We start from the raw sequence: 12,681 nt of genomic DNA, 5'->3' as shown, positions 1-12,681 counted from the left end.
TATGTTTATTTATTTATTTATTTATTTTATTTTATTTATTTTTTTTGTAATAAAGATTGATTAAAAAAATAAATAAATAAATTCATATTCTTGTTCCTTGGTGTGCCGTTATGTTTAGCACATGTCTGCGTTATGTTTATATATTTGATTTTTTTTTTTTTTTGTAATAAAGATTGATTTTTAAAAAAAGCCTACGGAAGCCCGGGGGGCGTGTCGTGCTGCTAGCCGCTAACCGGTCCGTCCTGCAGCGCCGAGCTCAGACTTCACTTTCAGTTTCCTGCAGGCAGGGCTCCCCCTTCCCCCTGCGACATGAGCAGGAGGTTTCCTGGAAAACGAAAGCAGAACCCGGGGTCGCCGCTTCTGGTTTTTGTGTTTTACGTCTAGTTTGACAGCCGATGTGGTTTTCTGGGTCTCTTTGGGCACGACGGTCACAACTTCCAGCCGGACGCGTCTCAAAGTTTGCGGCGAGCTCAACTGTCAAAGCGCAGCTAGGCGGCTAGCGTTAGCCCGCTAGCGTTAGCCCGCTAGCGTTAGCCCGCTAGCACAGCATGGAGGGCAGCGGCGGCTTGCAGAGCAGCGAGGAAAAGGGGGCAGAAAAATGCATGGACGACTACCTCAAGTCCATCGGCCTGCAGCGGAAGAAGATAGCCAAGGACGGGTCGTGTTTGTTCCGGGCTGTCGCCGAGCAGGTAAAGACGCACACCTGGAAATAAAACGACGAGTTTGTGAGCTTCTGTGAAAGTTGGGCTCGGCTAGGTTCATGCTAGCACACTTAGCTTCATCTTCTTCTTCTTCTTTTTTTTTTTTTTTAAAAAAACTAACTCTGAGTGAAAGTGCTTTAATATTCATCCTGTAACTTGTTAAAACTTAAACTTCAGAATAAAAGAGGCGGTGGCTGCTGTGGGTGTGACAGCCCCCCTCAAAACAAGGCTTTTATTTTGAAAAAGGGGTAGCCTTACACAACAGCTGGGTGGGTGAGCTAGCAGTGAGCCTGCAGCCCGGCCCGTTCATCAAACAGCCAGCATACAGTGACCTTTGACCCCCTGTGTGTGTGTGTGTGTGTGTGTAGGTGCTGCACAGCCAGAGCCTGCACACCAAAGTCAGAGCCAAGTGTGTGGAGTTCCTGAAACACAACAGAGAGAGCTACGAGGCGGTGAGTGTGTGTGTGTGTGTGTGTGTGTGCTTTCACTTTACATTTCCCAGGATCTCTACACTGTCTGGAAAAGTAGGATAAAGTACGGAATATGATCCTGTTGATTTACGGGTCTGGATAAGTATAGAAAGAGAAGAAAGTATGGAAAAATATGAGTTTCTTTACTGTCACTTGTATTGAGAGTTTTCTAAAAAAGTCGTTTTCTTTAATGCACAATTCATAACGTGACTTTAGTAAGTGAGTCATACAAGCGGTGTGTTTTGATTCTGCTGACATTTGGAGCAGCTCAGTGTGTTTTCCATTAAATGGGCGGGGCAGCGTGACTCAGACACCTGCCCTGATTACGACGCACAGATCAGGGCCCAGCCTAAAATATACTAAATGGTTGGTGAAGGACCTTAAAACAGGGAGAAAAGCACGCGGTGGATGGTATCGTGATTTTTGTGTGTCAATACTGTATCGATACACACATGCACAGTATTGATATTATATTGCCAAGAATCAGAGAGACATTTCTGACAGGCGTTTATGGCAGAGTTAAAAACTTCAGCTTATCACATCAAACAGACGGTGACAAAGTTTTCCTTCGGGGACAGACATTTACAGTTGGAAAAAAGGTAATAAATCACAATACATGTGACTGAAATAGTCAGCATGACGCAAAATGTTTAAAATCATGTTGTTGTGACTTCAGTGTCGTGGGGCCTCTGGTGATTCCCACCTCCCGTGGAAACTGTGTGTGAAAACACTCACAGGGCTCGAAACGCCCACCCGCAACCTGCAGAAAAAAAAAAAAAATAAATAAAAACAACTTGCAATTTTGCAGGCAAAAGAAATCCAGGTAATTTTGTCCTTTTCCAGTCAATCTGGCTTGAAATAGGTCCAATAAAGAATAAAGATGGCTCTAAACAGTTTTCAGTGTGATAATCAGCCTTTAATCCACACAGTGTAAACAAAGCCGTGCACAGTGGCGGTTCTGCCCATGATGCCGCCCTGGGCGAAATTACTGCCTTGCGCCCTTCCGTGTTGCTACTCCTGCTTTTGCTCCTATTTTTTATATAGACAAAATCTTGTTTGCATAAAAAAAACGCCACCGGCCGGCATCATGCGGGCCGGCCGCCCGCCCGGTCAGGTCTGCCGGATCTGACAGGTGAGCGGCTCACACATACTGCCATATATAGCTATAAATCAACTTTTGTTCATACGCGGCTGCAGCAGCACAACGGACAATGACAGACAACATGGTTGATTATTGACTGCACAATGCGGCTATTCTCTGGTAATTGCGGCATCAGGCGAGCCTACCTACTGGTTTATATGCAAGCACAATACAGGTGTATTTGCTTAGACCCCCAATATTAGACGAGGGCGTTTTTCCCGGGCATTTTCAATGGAGAAAATATCGGCTTATATTCAGATCAATACGGTAATAGAAAACTGCTTTGGAGCGAGGATGATTTTTTTTTTTTTTTTTTTTTTGCGCTCGTGCCGTCCCCCATGTGACATGAAAAAATGCCTAAAACCGCTCCTGGCCATGTATGATGGTGTTGTGAGCTTTGGCCAGGCTGGGTGGGTCACAGCAGGGCAGGAGTAACAGCTTGGCTATCTGCAGAAAGTTTTTCCAGATTGCAGAATTTTTTTTGACAACTTGCAATATTGCAATTTGCAAACAGAAAAAAAAAAAACAGTATTTTCGAGCCCTGACTCAGCATCTCTAACATGAACGCGTGGCAGCATCACTGTCATATGGAGGGAGAAAGCACAGAGGATCCTGTGAAGGCATCATCAGTGTTTTAGTTTTCTGCTCAGCGCTCCGACACGAGGCAGACGACTGATGAGGCGTTCTGAAAATGATCCTCTGAACGGTTTGTAGTAGCAGAGATGCAGGAGGTCACGTGTAGCTGGAGCTGAGACACCCGGGTGTGTGTGTGTGTGTGTGTGGAGCTCTGACATGGTAAATGTGTGTGTGTGTGTGACCCCGGGCGCTCAGCCACGGTGAGTCATGGTGATGTCAGCGGCGTTTTCAGCTTCACTTCCTGGAACGATTCAGCAGGAGAAACAGAAACCGTGCTGCTTCCACACACACACACACACACACACACACACACACACACACACACACACACACACACACACACACACACCTACATGTCACTGCCACAGTCTAGATGCTAAGCAGGAAGTTACAGAGGACAGAAAACCCTCTGGATTGTGGGTAAACTCTTTCATATTTTTATTCTTCTCCTCCCTCTGCCGGCCTCATCCACTTCCACTGCAGGCAGTCATTTACTACGTTTCCCAGAATGCCTTTCAGCAGCCTCTAGAGAAAGGGCTCTGTTGCTCTCCGTCAGATCTGACTCCATGGGCTTGTGAGCGCACTATTTTTAGAACGTTGGTGTGTGTGTGTGTGTGTGTGTGTGTGTGTGTGTGTGACGGCAGCCGCGCCCTGCCCTGATTTTAAATCGTCTGCTGGGGATTTCGCTGTAACTTCCTTATCCGCCGGTCACAGTGAGCGGCTGCTGCGCCCCCGAAATCCACCACCAGCGACTCTACTGATGTCAGCAGCCAGCAGGGTATGTGGGAATACAGCAGACCTGGACCTGCCACACACACACACACACACACACACACACACAGACACACAGACACACACAGCTTTCAGAGTGTGTCAGAATGAGGGATGGAGTCAGTCGCCTGCTGGAGCTGCAGGTCTCGGGGCTCAGAGGAGGAAACTCTCAGAGTGATGTCAGTTTAGTTTTGTAAATTTGGGCTCTGAAATCGCCTCCACGCGTGAAGGTGATCTGGACTGATTGTTAGGTTTCTGTGCGACGGAGAGACAGAGAACACCGAGAACAGAGGTCAAAGTCTCAGTTTATTCCCTGATATAAAACAAACAGCAGGTCAGGATGAAGTCACCACCGCCCGCAAAACTCTGAACGTCCCGTTAACGAAGCCAGCCTCGCTGTGTGGGCACCGGCACCGTTTTTTTCTTTGTTTTTGAACAGTATTTTGGATGCCATCTGATGTTTTTATGTTTTTATGTTTTAAAACCCCCTCACATTGAGTTGGGCAGCTCCTCTGTGGCACTTAAATCATGGTGGAGGTCGTGTGGCAGCATCACTTGCATGCAGCATCGAACCTGAACCCTTCATGTGAAACGTCCCGTCATGCAGAGGCTGGAAACACAAACAGAAGTCCCAACGTCTCAAAGTGTTTATTGTCATTTGCACAGAAAGAAACGAGCTTCCCCGCCCAATGCAATTCTTACTTTGCTGCCCACAATGAATGCCAGTTATACAATAAAGAATAATGATAGTAAAAAAAAATACACTATAGTCCTATGATGAATACACATTTAAGAATGAAAAAAAAAGCAGCATGTGGGAAATACACAAGAAATATTAACTATGCAGAAGAGCATGACAAATGTATGTACAAATGTATGTACAAATATATATACATAAACAAAACAGGAAGATCTTTTATATTTCTTGTCCTTTAAGAAGAAACTGTTGGGAGGGCTGCAAGATAAAACAAGCACATCACAGTTACTCTGACAGGCTCTGCAGTGTGAGCCACAATTTAGTGTGAATGCTAATATTTGTGAAATTTTCATTTTCACTGAGAAAACTATTAAAACGATGATGCCGTGTTTTTTTTTTTTTTTTTTTTTTTTTTGTTAACCCTTTTAAAGCCGAGCGGACTCATTTGAATTCTTTCAAGAACATGGAGGAAAAGGTGATGAGCGACTTGGAGAGAAATGACCCAGAAATGAGCAAGAAATTGGTTAAAAAGGTTATGACCTGAAAGCCAATTCAGGATCAGAAATTTGGAGAGTGTCGGTGATTGGACTTGAGCAAACGTCATCTAAAAAGGCCCGATCATTAATTATTTTTTAAAGCCCTTAAAAAAAAAAAAGGATGGGGGAAAGGAAAAGTAAAAATCTAAAACAAACAAGGACATGGCTGGAAGTTAAGAAAAAACTAATGAAAATTAAGAAAACGAACAAAAAACAAGAAAATGACCCGAAAAGTAGCTTATGTAATGTGATATTAAATATCCATCTGTAATAATAAGAAATCTAGTGTTTCAAGATATTTTTCTCCTAGTTTTTTGGGGGGAAAAAATCTTATATTTTTCTCTCTCTTTTTAATTTTTTTACTAATGTTTTGCTAATTTCTTGCACATTTTCATGTGATTTCTTGTGAAGTTGCTCGTTGTCGAGGGGTTAAACACGTTTTCCTATGTCTGACGTCTCTGTTCATCTCTGTTTTACCTCAGTACGTCATTTAGGAGGAGATTCTCTCTCACATTTCACTTTTCACCAAAAACTCGCAGCTCCTGCATAAGCCTTAAAATATCTTCAATTACATTTTTTGACATTTAAGGTCATAAAATGTCTGAAAGTGTCTCAGGTTTGACTTTAAGACGTCTTAAATTCTGTGATGAAGCCTGAACAGCAGTCGAACATTCATACATAACTGTCATATTTAAGGAAATTAGTTGAGCTGTTGACTGGAGAGGACACAAACCGCAGCCCTGCACTGGGAGGAATGGGTAGCTGAAAATTCAACAATTAAAAATATTACTTAGATTAGATTAGATTAGATGTTTATTGCCATTTGCACAAATACAAGAACGTATATGTACATTGGAGTTTCTGTACATTGCTCTTAGAGTCAGCTTTACACATAAAAAAAAAATATCAAAAAGTATACAGAGAAGTAGGAAAAAGCGAGACAAGAAAAATAAATGTACATGAAAAAAAAATTATAAGGCATCTGAGAGAAAATACTAATAAATAATGAATAAATAGGAGTGGTTGAAGAGTGAGAATGTCGTTTATTGCACACACAAACATTGCACGTTGTCTTAACCTGTGATTTCTAACTGGCCGGAGGATGAAAAACACCCGACTGCCTCGAGGTGAACAGATGATGAGGATCTTTAAAAGACGTTTATTCTTTATTCTTTATTCTTTGGATCGCCATTAGCTCGCCGCTGCTCCACAACAAAATGTAAAATACATAAAACACAACAAAACAGAAAATCACTCGCAGTATAAAACAGGACCGGCGATGGAAGTTGAATTTGAGGACGGTCTCTCTAAATGAAAGAAATTGTGCCCTTGCTAGGATGTAGGTGATGTCTAGTTTGGCAGATAGTTAAACAGCTCCCTTATTAAACATACAGCAGGCAGGTCTCAGATGTGTACTGTGAGAAACTGTAATACAGATACAAAGAATAAATAATTTCAACAAACGCCGAGTAATGAATCATTATATAAAACACAAATACACAAAAACATGCTGAAATTATCCGGGATTAGCAACTATGTTACAACGAGCTGCCGATTTAGTGTCATTGTCTGCCGGACTCTGTTTCCCATATGGATATGTTGTATTCTTACTCTAACTTTTATGTCTCCTGTGTCCCTGTTTTTATCTATTATGACCCTTGTGTCCGTTTTTGTATACAGTTGTCCCTCGCTATAACGCGGTTCACCTTTCGCGGCCTCGCAGTTTCACGGATTTTTTTGTGTGCAATTTTTCATGCTTTTTTTTTTTCACTGGACTTATTTTTCTACGAAGGTTTGAACTTTGAGAGATTAAACAAGAGAGAGAAGTGAGAAAGTGTTAATGCCTGTCTGAGAAAAGTGTATAAAGTGTGTAGTGAGGGGTTTTACAGCCTTAAAACATCTAGAATAATTATATTTTAACTCCCGCGATTAACGAGGGACCGCTGTATTTTAATGGTTCTTTAACATCATGCCGGAGGACTGCGGTTGTAATGTTAATTAATGTGCACTGTCCTCTCTAAATAAATAAAATAAAAAACATAAATAAATAAAAAATAAAAAAATAAAAATTAGCTTAATGCTAACTTAACATTGAAAATTCCATAAACGGGCTAACGCGTTAGCATCGCTCCCGTTTTTAATTTTCCATACAGTTATTAACTGCTTCAGAACACCGGTAACAGGTAAATTTAACATAAAAAGGTAAATATTACTGACAGACAGGCTCTTTTAGGGTTCAGCAGAGAAAAGGGAGTAAATAAACGAACAGCTTTCCTTCTTAGTTTGTCAGTTGGGAGGAAACCATGGCAACCCAGTCAACATTCACCTGTTCATTCTCTGAGAGGGGCAGCACAGGTGGCACATGTCGTATTTGAGTTTGTGTAGTTGTTTTTATTTGTGTTGAAAAGCCTTAAAAGTTGTTTTTCAGGTGTTGTGTGTGAGCCGCGCCCGAATAAACATGAAGTTAGAAATGTTATTGTTGTTGTTGATGTTATTATTGTTTCTGTGTTTTCTGACCTCAGCTCTTTGTTTGCAGTTTGTTGAAGGAAACTTTGAGGAGTACCTGTGCAAGCTTCAGGACCCGCAGGTAACACACCGTCCTCGTGTGTGTGTGTGTGCGTGTGTGTGTGTGTGTGTGTGTGTGTGTGTGTGTGTGTGTGTGTGTGTGTGTCGGTCACTAATTGTGGTTCTCCGTCCTGCAGCACTGGGTGGGAGAGGTGGAGATCAACGCGCTGGCTGTCATGTACAAGTAAGAGCTTCGGTCTTTCATCTGCATTAAAGGGCAGTGACACCCATTTTTATTTTATTTCTTTTTTTTTTTAAAAAACTTCCACAGTTCAGTCGTTGTCTGGGAATTTGCACCCATCCATGTTTTAATTTTTAAAGCTCTTAGAGTTACCGCCAGATACTCACATATTCCATTCTAATCATTCATTAGGTTACATCAAGAAATTTAAATTTAAATACATTTAAAAATTGAATTTTGCCGCATAATATTGGCCATCAGAAGCACCGATTAAATGATTTAAGAGTTTTCAAAGATTTTTAAGATTTAAGAGTATTTAAACACAAGTCTGACATTGACCATCCATCACCACTGACCTGATAAGAAAACTCATTTAATTTTAATAAAAAGTAGAAGTAATGATGCACTATTATAAGAAGAGGAAGAAGAAGAGTAGCAACAAAAAACAAGGAAACAGAATATTATTAATACATGAAAATCAGGAACAAATCAGTTTAAAAAAAAAAAATAGAAACACAAGAAAAGAAATAATTATAAGTTAAAATGAAATTACAAGACAATTACCACCACCCAAAAAAAAAAAAACAAAAAAAAAACAAAGAAATTATTTTGTTAAATGTTAAATTTAAGACGTTCTCTTTTTAAATGTTAAATAAGCAACAACACTGAGGACAGGTAGAAATAAACAACATCAGCTGAGCGTTAGGTGTGGGTCTGTGACTCGCTCCTGCTCATAGTAAACAACATTTCTGAAAATACATAACATTTTTTTTTTTTTTTTTTAATCTGGCGAACGTCCTGCAGCACAGAGAGAGAGAGAGGGAGTTTAGAAATCTCATGTTTCCATCTGTTTGTGCTTCTAAGTGTGAAAAAACATCTGAGGTGCTGCAGCTCACAGGGATTACTGTGATTATTCATATGTTTTGAAATTATCTGGATTATCTGAGGAAAATAATCCAGCTGATCAACCTTTAATGACTTTAAGGTCGAGTTTCATTATAAACAAATTATAATCAAATTATTACAGCCCTCTCTCTCTCTCTCTCTCTTTCTCTCTCTCTCTCTCTCTGTCTCTCTCTCTGTGTGTGTGTGTGTGTGTGTGTGTGTGTGTCTGTCTGTCTCTCTTTCTCTGTCTCTCTTTGTATCTCTCTCTATCTCTCTCTTACCCTGTCTCTCTGGCTGTCTGTCTCTCTTTTTGCTCCCTTGTTCTCTTCCTCTCTTCACCCTCTCTCTCTCTCTCTCTCCCTCTCTCTCTCTCTCTCGCACCATCTGTTCTCTCTCCATTTCCGTCTCTCTCTGTCTCTCTGACCCCCACTCACCCCCTCCCTCCCTCCCTCTCTCCCTCTCTCTCTCTCTCTCCCTCTCTCTCTCCCTGCAGGAGGGATTTCTTCATCTTCCAGGAGCCCGGCAAACCTGCCATCAACATCACAGACAAAAACTTCAAGGACACGGTGAGGACACACACACACACACACACACACACACACACACACACACACTCTCTCTCTCTGTCAGGTCACATGACGCTGCGTTCAGGTCACATGGTTTTTACTTCCACAGCTCTGAATCTCATTTCTGTCTTTTTCACTCGAAGACGTTTCACTTCTCTGTTCATTCGCTGAGGAGGCTTCGTTTCCTAGGACGGCGAAGGAACGAAACGACGCCCGACATTCCATCGCCGTCCTAGGAAAATAAACTTGGCTCATCAGCACGTCCCCGTCACTGCGTTGCTTTTTTTTTTGTAAATTTGCAACTTTACAATCTCAGAATTGAAAGAGTTTTTCCCACAAATTTGAGGTTTTTTTTGCATAAATTTCTGACTTTAATTTCAGAATTTCTGATTGTTTTCTCACAAATTTGTGACTTTAAACTCTCACAATTTCCAAGTTATTTCCTCATAAATTTACTCAAATCTCAGAGAATATCTGATTTCCTTATATTTCTCATATTTTTTTCCTCATAAATGTGCGACTTTAATCTCATAAATTATGATTTTTTTCCTCTGAATATTAACCTGGCTCCTTTTTTTTTTTTTTTTTTTTTTTAAACGCCATCGTAGCTCGGTGTGTCTGCTCACTAGATTTCCTTTTTTCTGCGTCTGTGATTTTCGTGGCTTCCTGTTGGATGTGGTGATGTCGACCTGGCTCCGTGCTGGGCTGTGATTGGCTGGGAGCCACACACCCAGAAGAGTCCCGAGCTCAGCAAAACGAGAAAATCCAGGCCGAGGGCAGGCTACACACACACACACACACACACACACGGCTAGTGTCTCAGAAGTCACGATGATGACTGGATGAGGTGGCACATTGTTTCCGTAGCAACGACCCCCTTTACCTGACCTCAGCTTTCTGTAGCAGGAAGTTTCTGTGGCTCCGTGGTGCCTTCACAGGAACGGGACGTCAGAGCTTCATTCTAACGTTTCAGCCACGTGCGGTTCACCGTGTCGCCTCGGGAGCACGGACGCTCTCTTCTTTGTTTTTTTTTTTTTTGCGGCGGAAATGAAAAGTTTCTTCCTCTCGAAAACATTTATTTCTCCCAACTTTACACGGTGAACGCTGTGCTCTCGCTGTGGTTACAGATTTACACGAGCAATACTCTGCTGTGGGACGTCCTGTGACAGCAGCGTGGGGTCTGTCAGGTCGTTTGGGTGTGAATTTATATTTATTTGTGGCTGTCTGTTAATACACCTCCCACATTAATTACTGCAAAAACTCAAAATCTTACCAAGATTATTTGTCTTATTTCAAGTCCAAATGTCTTAATTCTAGTCAAAATATCTCATTACACTTAAAATAAGACATGATCACCTCAGAAGTAACTTGTTTTTAGACAGTTTTCACTTGTTTCAGCAAAAATTCACTTGAAACAAGTGAATTTTGGTCTAAATGGTCTAAAAACAAGTTACTTCTGAGGTGATCATGTCTTATTTTAAGTGTAATGAGATATTTTGACTAGTAATAAGACATTTGGACTTGAAATAAGACAAATAATCTTGGAAAGATTTTGAGTTTTTGCCGTGTTTTCATGACAGTATTTTTTTGTTTCTGTTCACTGAGCACGTTATTAACGCCATCGTTTTAAATGCTGCCTAAAAGGGTCTCAACGACTTCGTTTTCTTCCAAAAATTCATTGACAAAATGAACAGTGGATGGTTGGCACGTCACACGTTTCTCTGCTGTGTAAGATTTGGGTTTTTTTTTTTTTTTTTTAGTACCCCAGGTCTCTGTTCTTAGCTTCCTTCAATTTGTTTTTTAATCTATGTGTTATTAATCTGTGTGTTATTAATAGGCTGTGACTCAGTGACTGTATTTTTATAACCGTCTCTCTCTCTCTCTCTCTCTCAGGTCCAGTTATGTTTCCTGAATGGAAACCATTACGACAGCGTTTATCCCATCAGCCACGTGAGGAGCGCAGCCATCTGCCAGTGTGAGTGTGAGACGCCTGTCGCCCCTATCACCAGATAACAGACTATTTTGGGGATCAGCGGCGTTAAAGAGCCCATGAAATGGACTCCCACTCTCCTGATCTGATGCATTTCCTGTTGAAACAGGAAGTGTGGGCGGGACGTGGTGCAGGGAGAGATCAGCCACAAGTGCAACTGAGGATCTCAGTTTAAAGATGTGACAGAAACAAGCCACATGTAAAGATCACTAAATAAGTGAAACAGCTTTACATAGGAAACAGGATTAATAACCTACAATGAAAACAAAGATGAAATTGTCAGATACGCAACAACAAAAAGCAGAAACTTAAAACTAAATTAAAAATTCTGAGACCAAAAAAAACAAACAAAAAAAAAAACACTGATATCTTCAAGACAAATGGCTGTAGCTGCATGAGTCACCGCCTCACCTCTGTTACATCACCTGGACCAACATGACTGTGTGTGTGTGTGTGTGTGTGTGTGTGTGTGTGTGTGTGTGTGTGCGTGCAGCGATCCTGTACGAGCTGCTGTATGACCGTGTGTTTAAGGTGGAGCGCTCGGCGCTGTCGGTCTGCCAGCGGGTGCCTCGCTCGTCCGACGTCCCGACCGATGACACCCTCCCCCCCTGCGCCAGCAGCGACGAGTCCGACGCCGAGACCGGCCAGCCGCTCTGGTAGGAACCCGGACGCGTTCTCTCATCCTTTCATTTACTCACCAGCATTTTCATTTAGTGGCTCATTAACTAGTTATTCACACACACAAAAAATAAAAATAGATTTTCTTCCTGCTTGTGTGCTGGTGTATTTTATAGGGATGCAGTGGTTGCAGTTTTTTGTCTCGCCAGTTTTTTAAAAGCAAATTTCTGTAGTTTAACATTTAACACCCCAGACTTTTAAAGGACTGCTCTAATGCTAAGCTAACAGGAAATGCTACCATAGGAACTGAACCACTGGTGTCCAGAGGGCAACATGGTGTCCAACATCTGATCTGGACTCCTACTGTAACCGTCTGCATGCAAACATATCTGACAGCCTTCACAAATAAATGTAACTGAGATGAAATTAAATGAATTTTATGTAGTATTTATCTTGCAAACCAAAGGGTATTGTCTTTTGTGTTTGCTAAACCAGGTGGACAATAAGTGAACAAGTAGCTGATCAGTTTAAGTAATAAAATAAAATAAAATGAAATAAAAATAAAAACTCTCCAGTTCCAGTCACTGGCTGATCGCTCAGTGCCTTCCTGCTTTTTTACTCACCTGCTAATATACTTTTTCCTTTTCTACTCAATTATTTGCTTTTGCTTACGTGCAGGAAATGCTCTCTCTGCCTTATTTCATTATTTACTCAGGGGAATTGCTGGCTCATCACTAACTCGCTCACTTAGTGACTTTATACTCACATATTTCCTCACCTCCTTATAAACGGCGGCTGCAACTTCACGTTGCTGCTGCTCGGCTTCACTTCCCTGCACAGAGGTCTTTCAGCCGGCCAGAGCCGCCGAGCGTTCGCAGTTTTCTTTCAGGCAGCCCTTGACTTTCACAGGCCACGGGTCTGTTT

General features: G+C 41.6%; 1 protein-coding gene across 1 annotated transcript in view; it reads left to right on the top strand.

Annotated features, from left to right (window-relative positions):
- Positions 1-256: 256 nt before the first annotated feature.
- otud4 (OTU deubiquitinase 4) overlaps positions 257-12,681 on the top strand; it is a 27,975-nt gene continuing 15,550 nt past the window's right edge. The window contains exons 1-7 of the mRNA XM_030075798.1: positions 257-689; positions 1,070-1,153; positions 7,489-7,539; positions 7,655-7,701; positions 9,077-9,149; positions 11,043-11,124; positions 11,633-11,795. Coding sequence (XP_029931658.1) covers positions 549-689; positions 1,070-1,153; positions 7,489-7,539; positions 7,655-7,701; positions 9,077-9,149; positions 11,043-11,124; positions 11,633-11,795 — 641 coding nt within the window. The 5' untranslated portion in view covers positions 257-548. The remainder of the gene's footprint in view (positions 690-1,069; positions 1,154-7,488; positions 7,540-7,654; positions 7,702-9,076; positions 9,150-11,042; positions 11,125-11,632; positions 11,796-12,681) is intronic.

This window comes from Myripristis murdjan, chromosome 18 (assembly GCF_902150065.1).
Source record: "Myripristis murdjan chromosome 18, fMyrMur1.1, whole genome shotgun sequence".
NCBI classification, from domain to species: Eukaryota; Metazoa; Chordata; class Actinopteri; order Holocentriformes; family Holocentridae; genus Myripristis; species Myripristis murdjan.
This window is presented reverse-complemented; position numbering and strand designations above follow the sequence as displayed.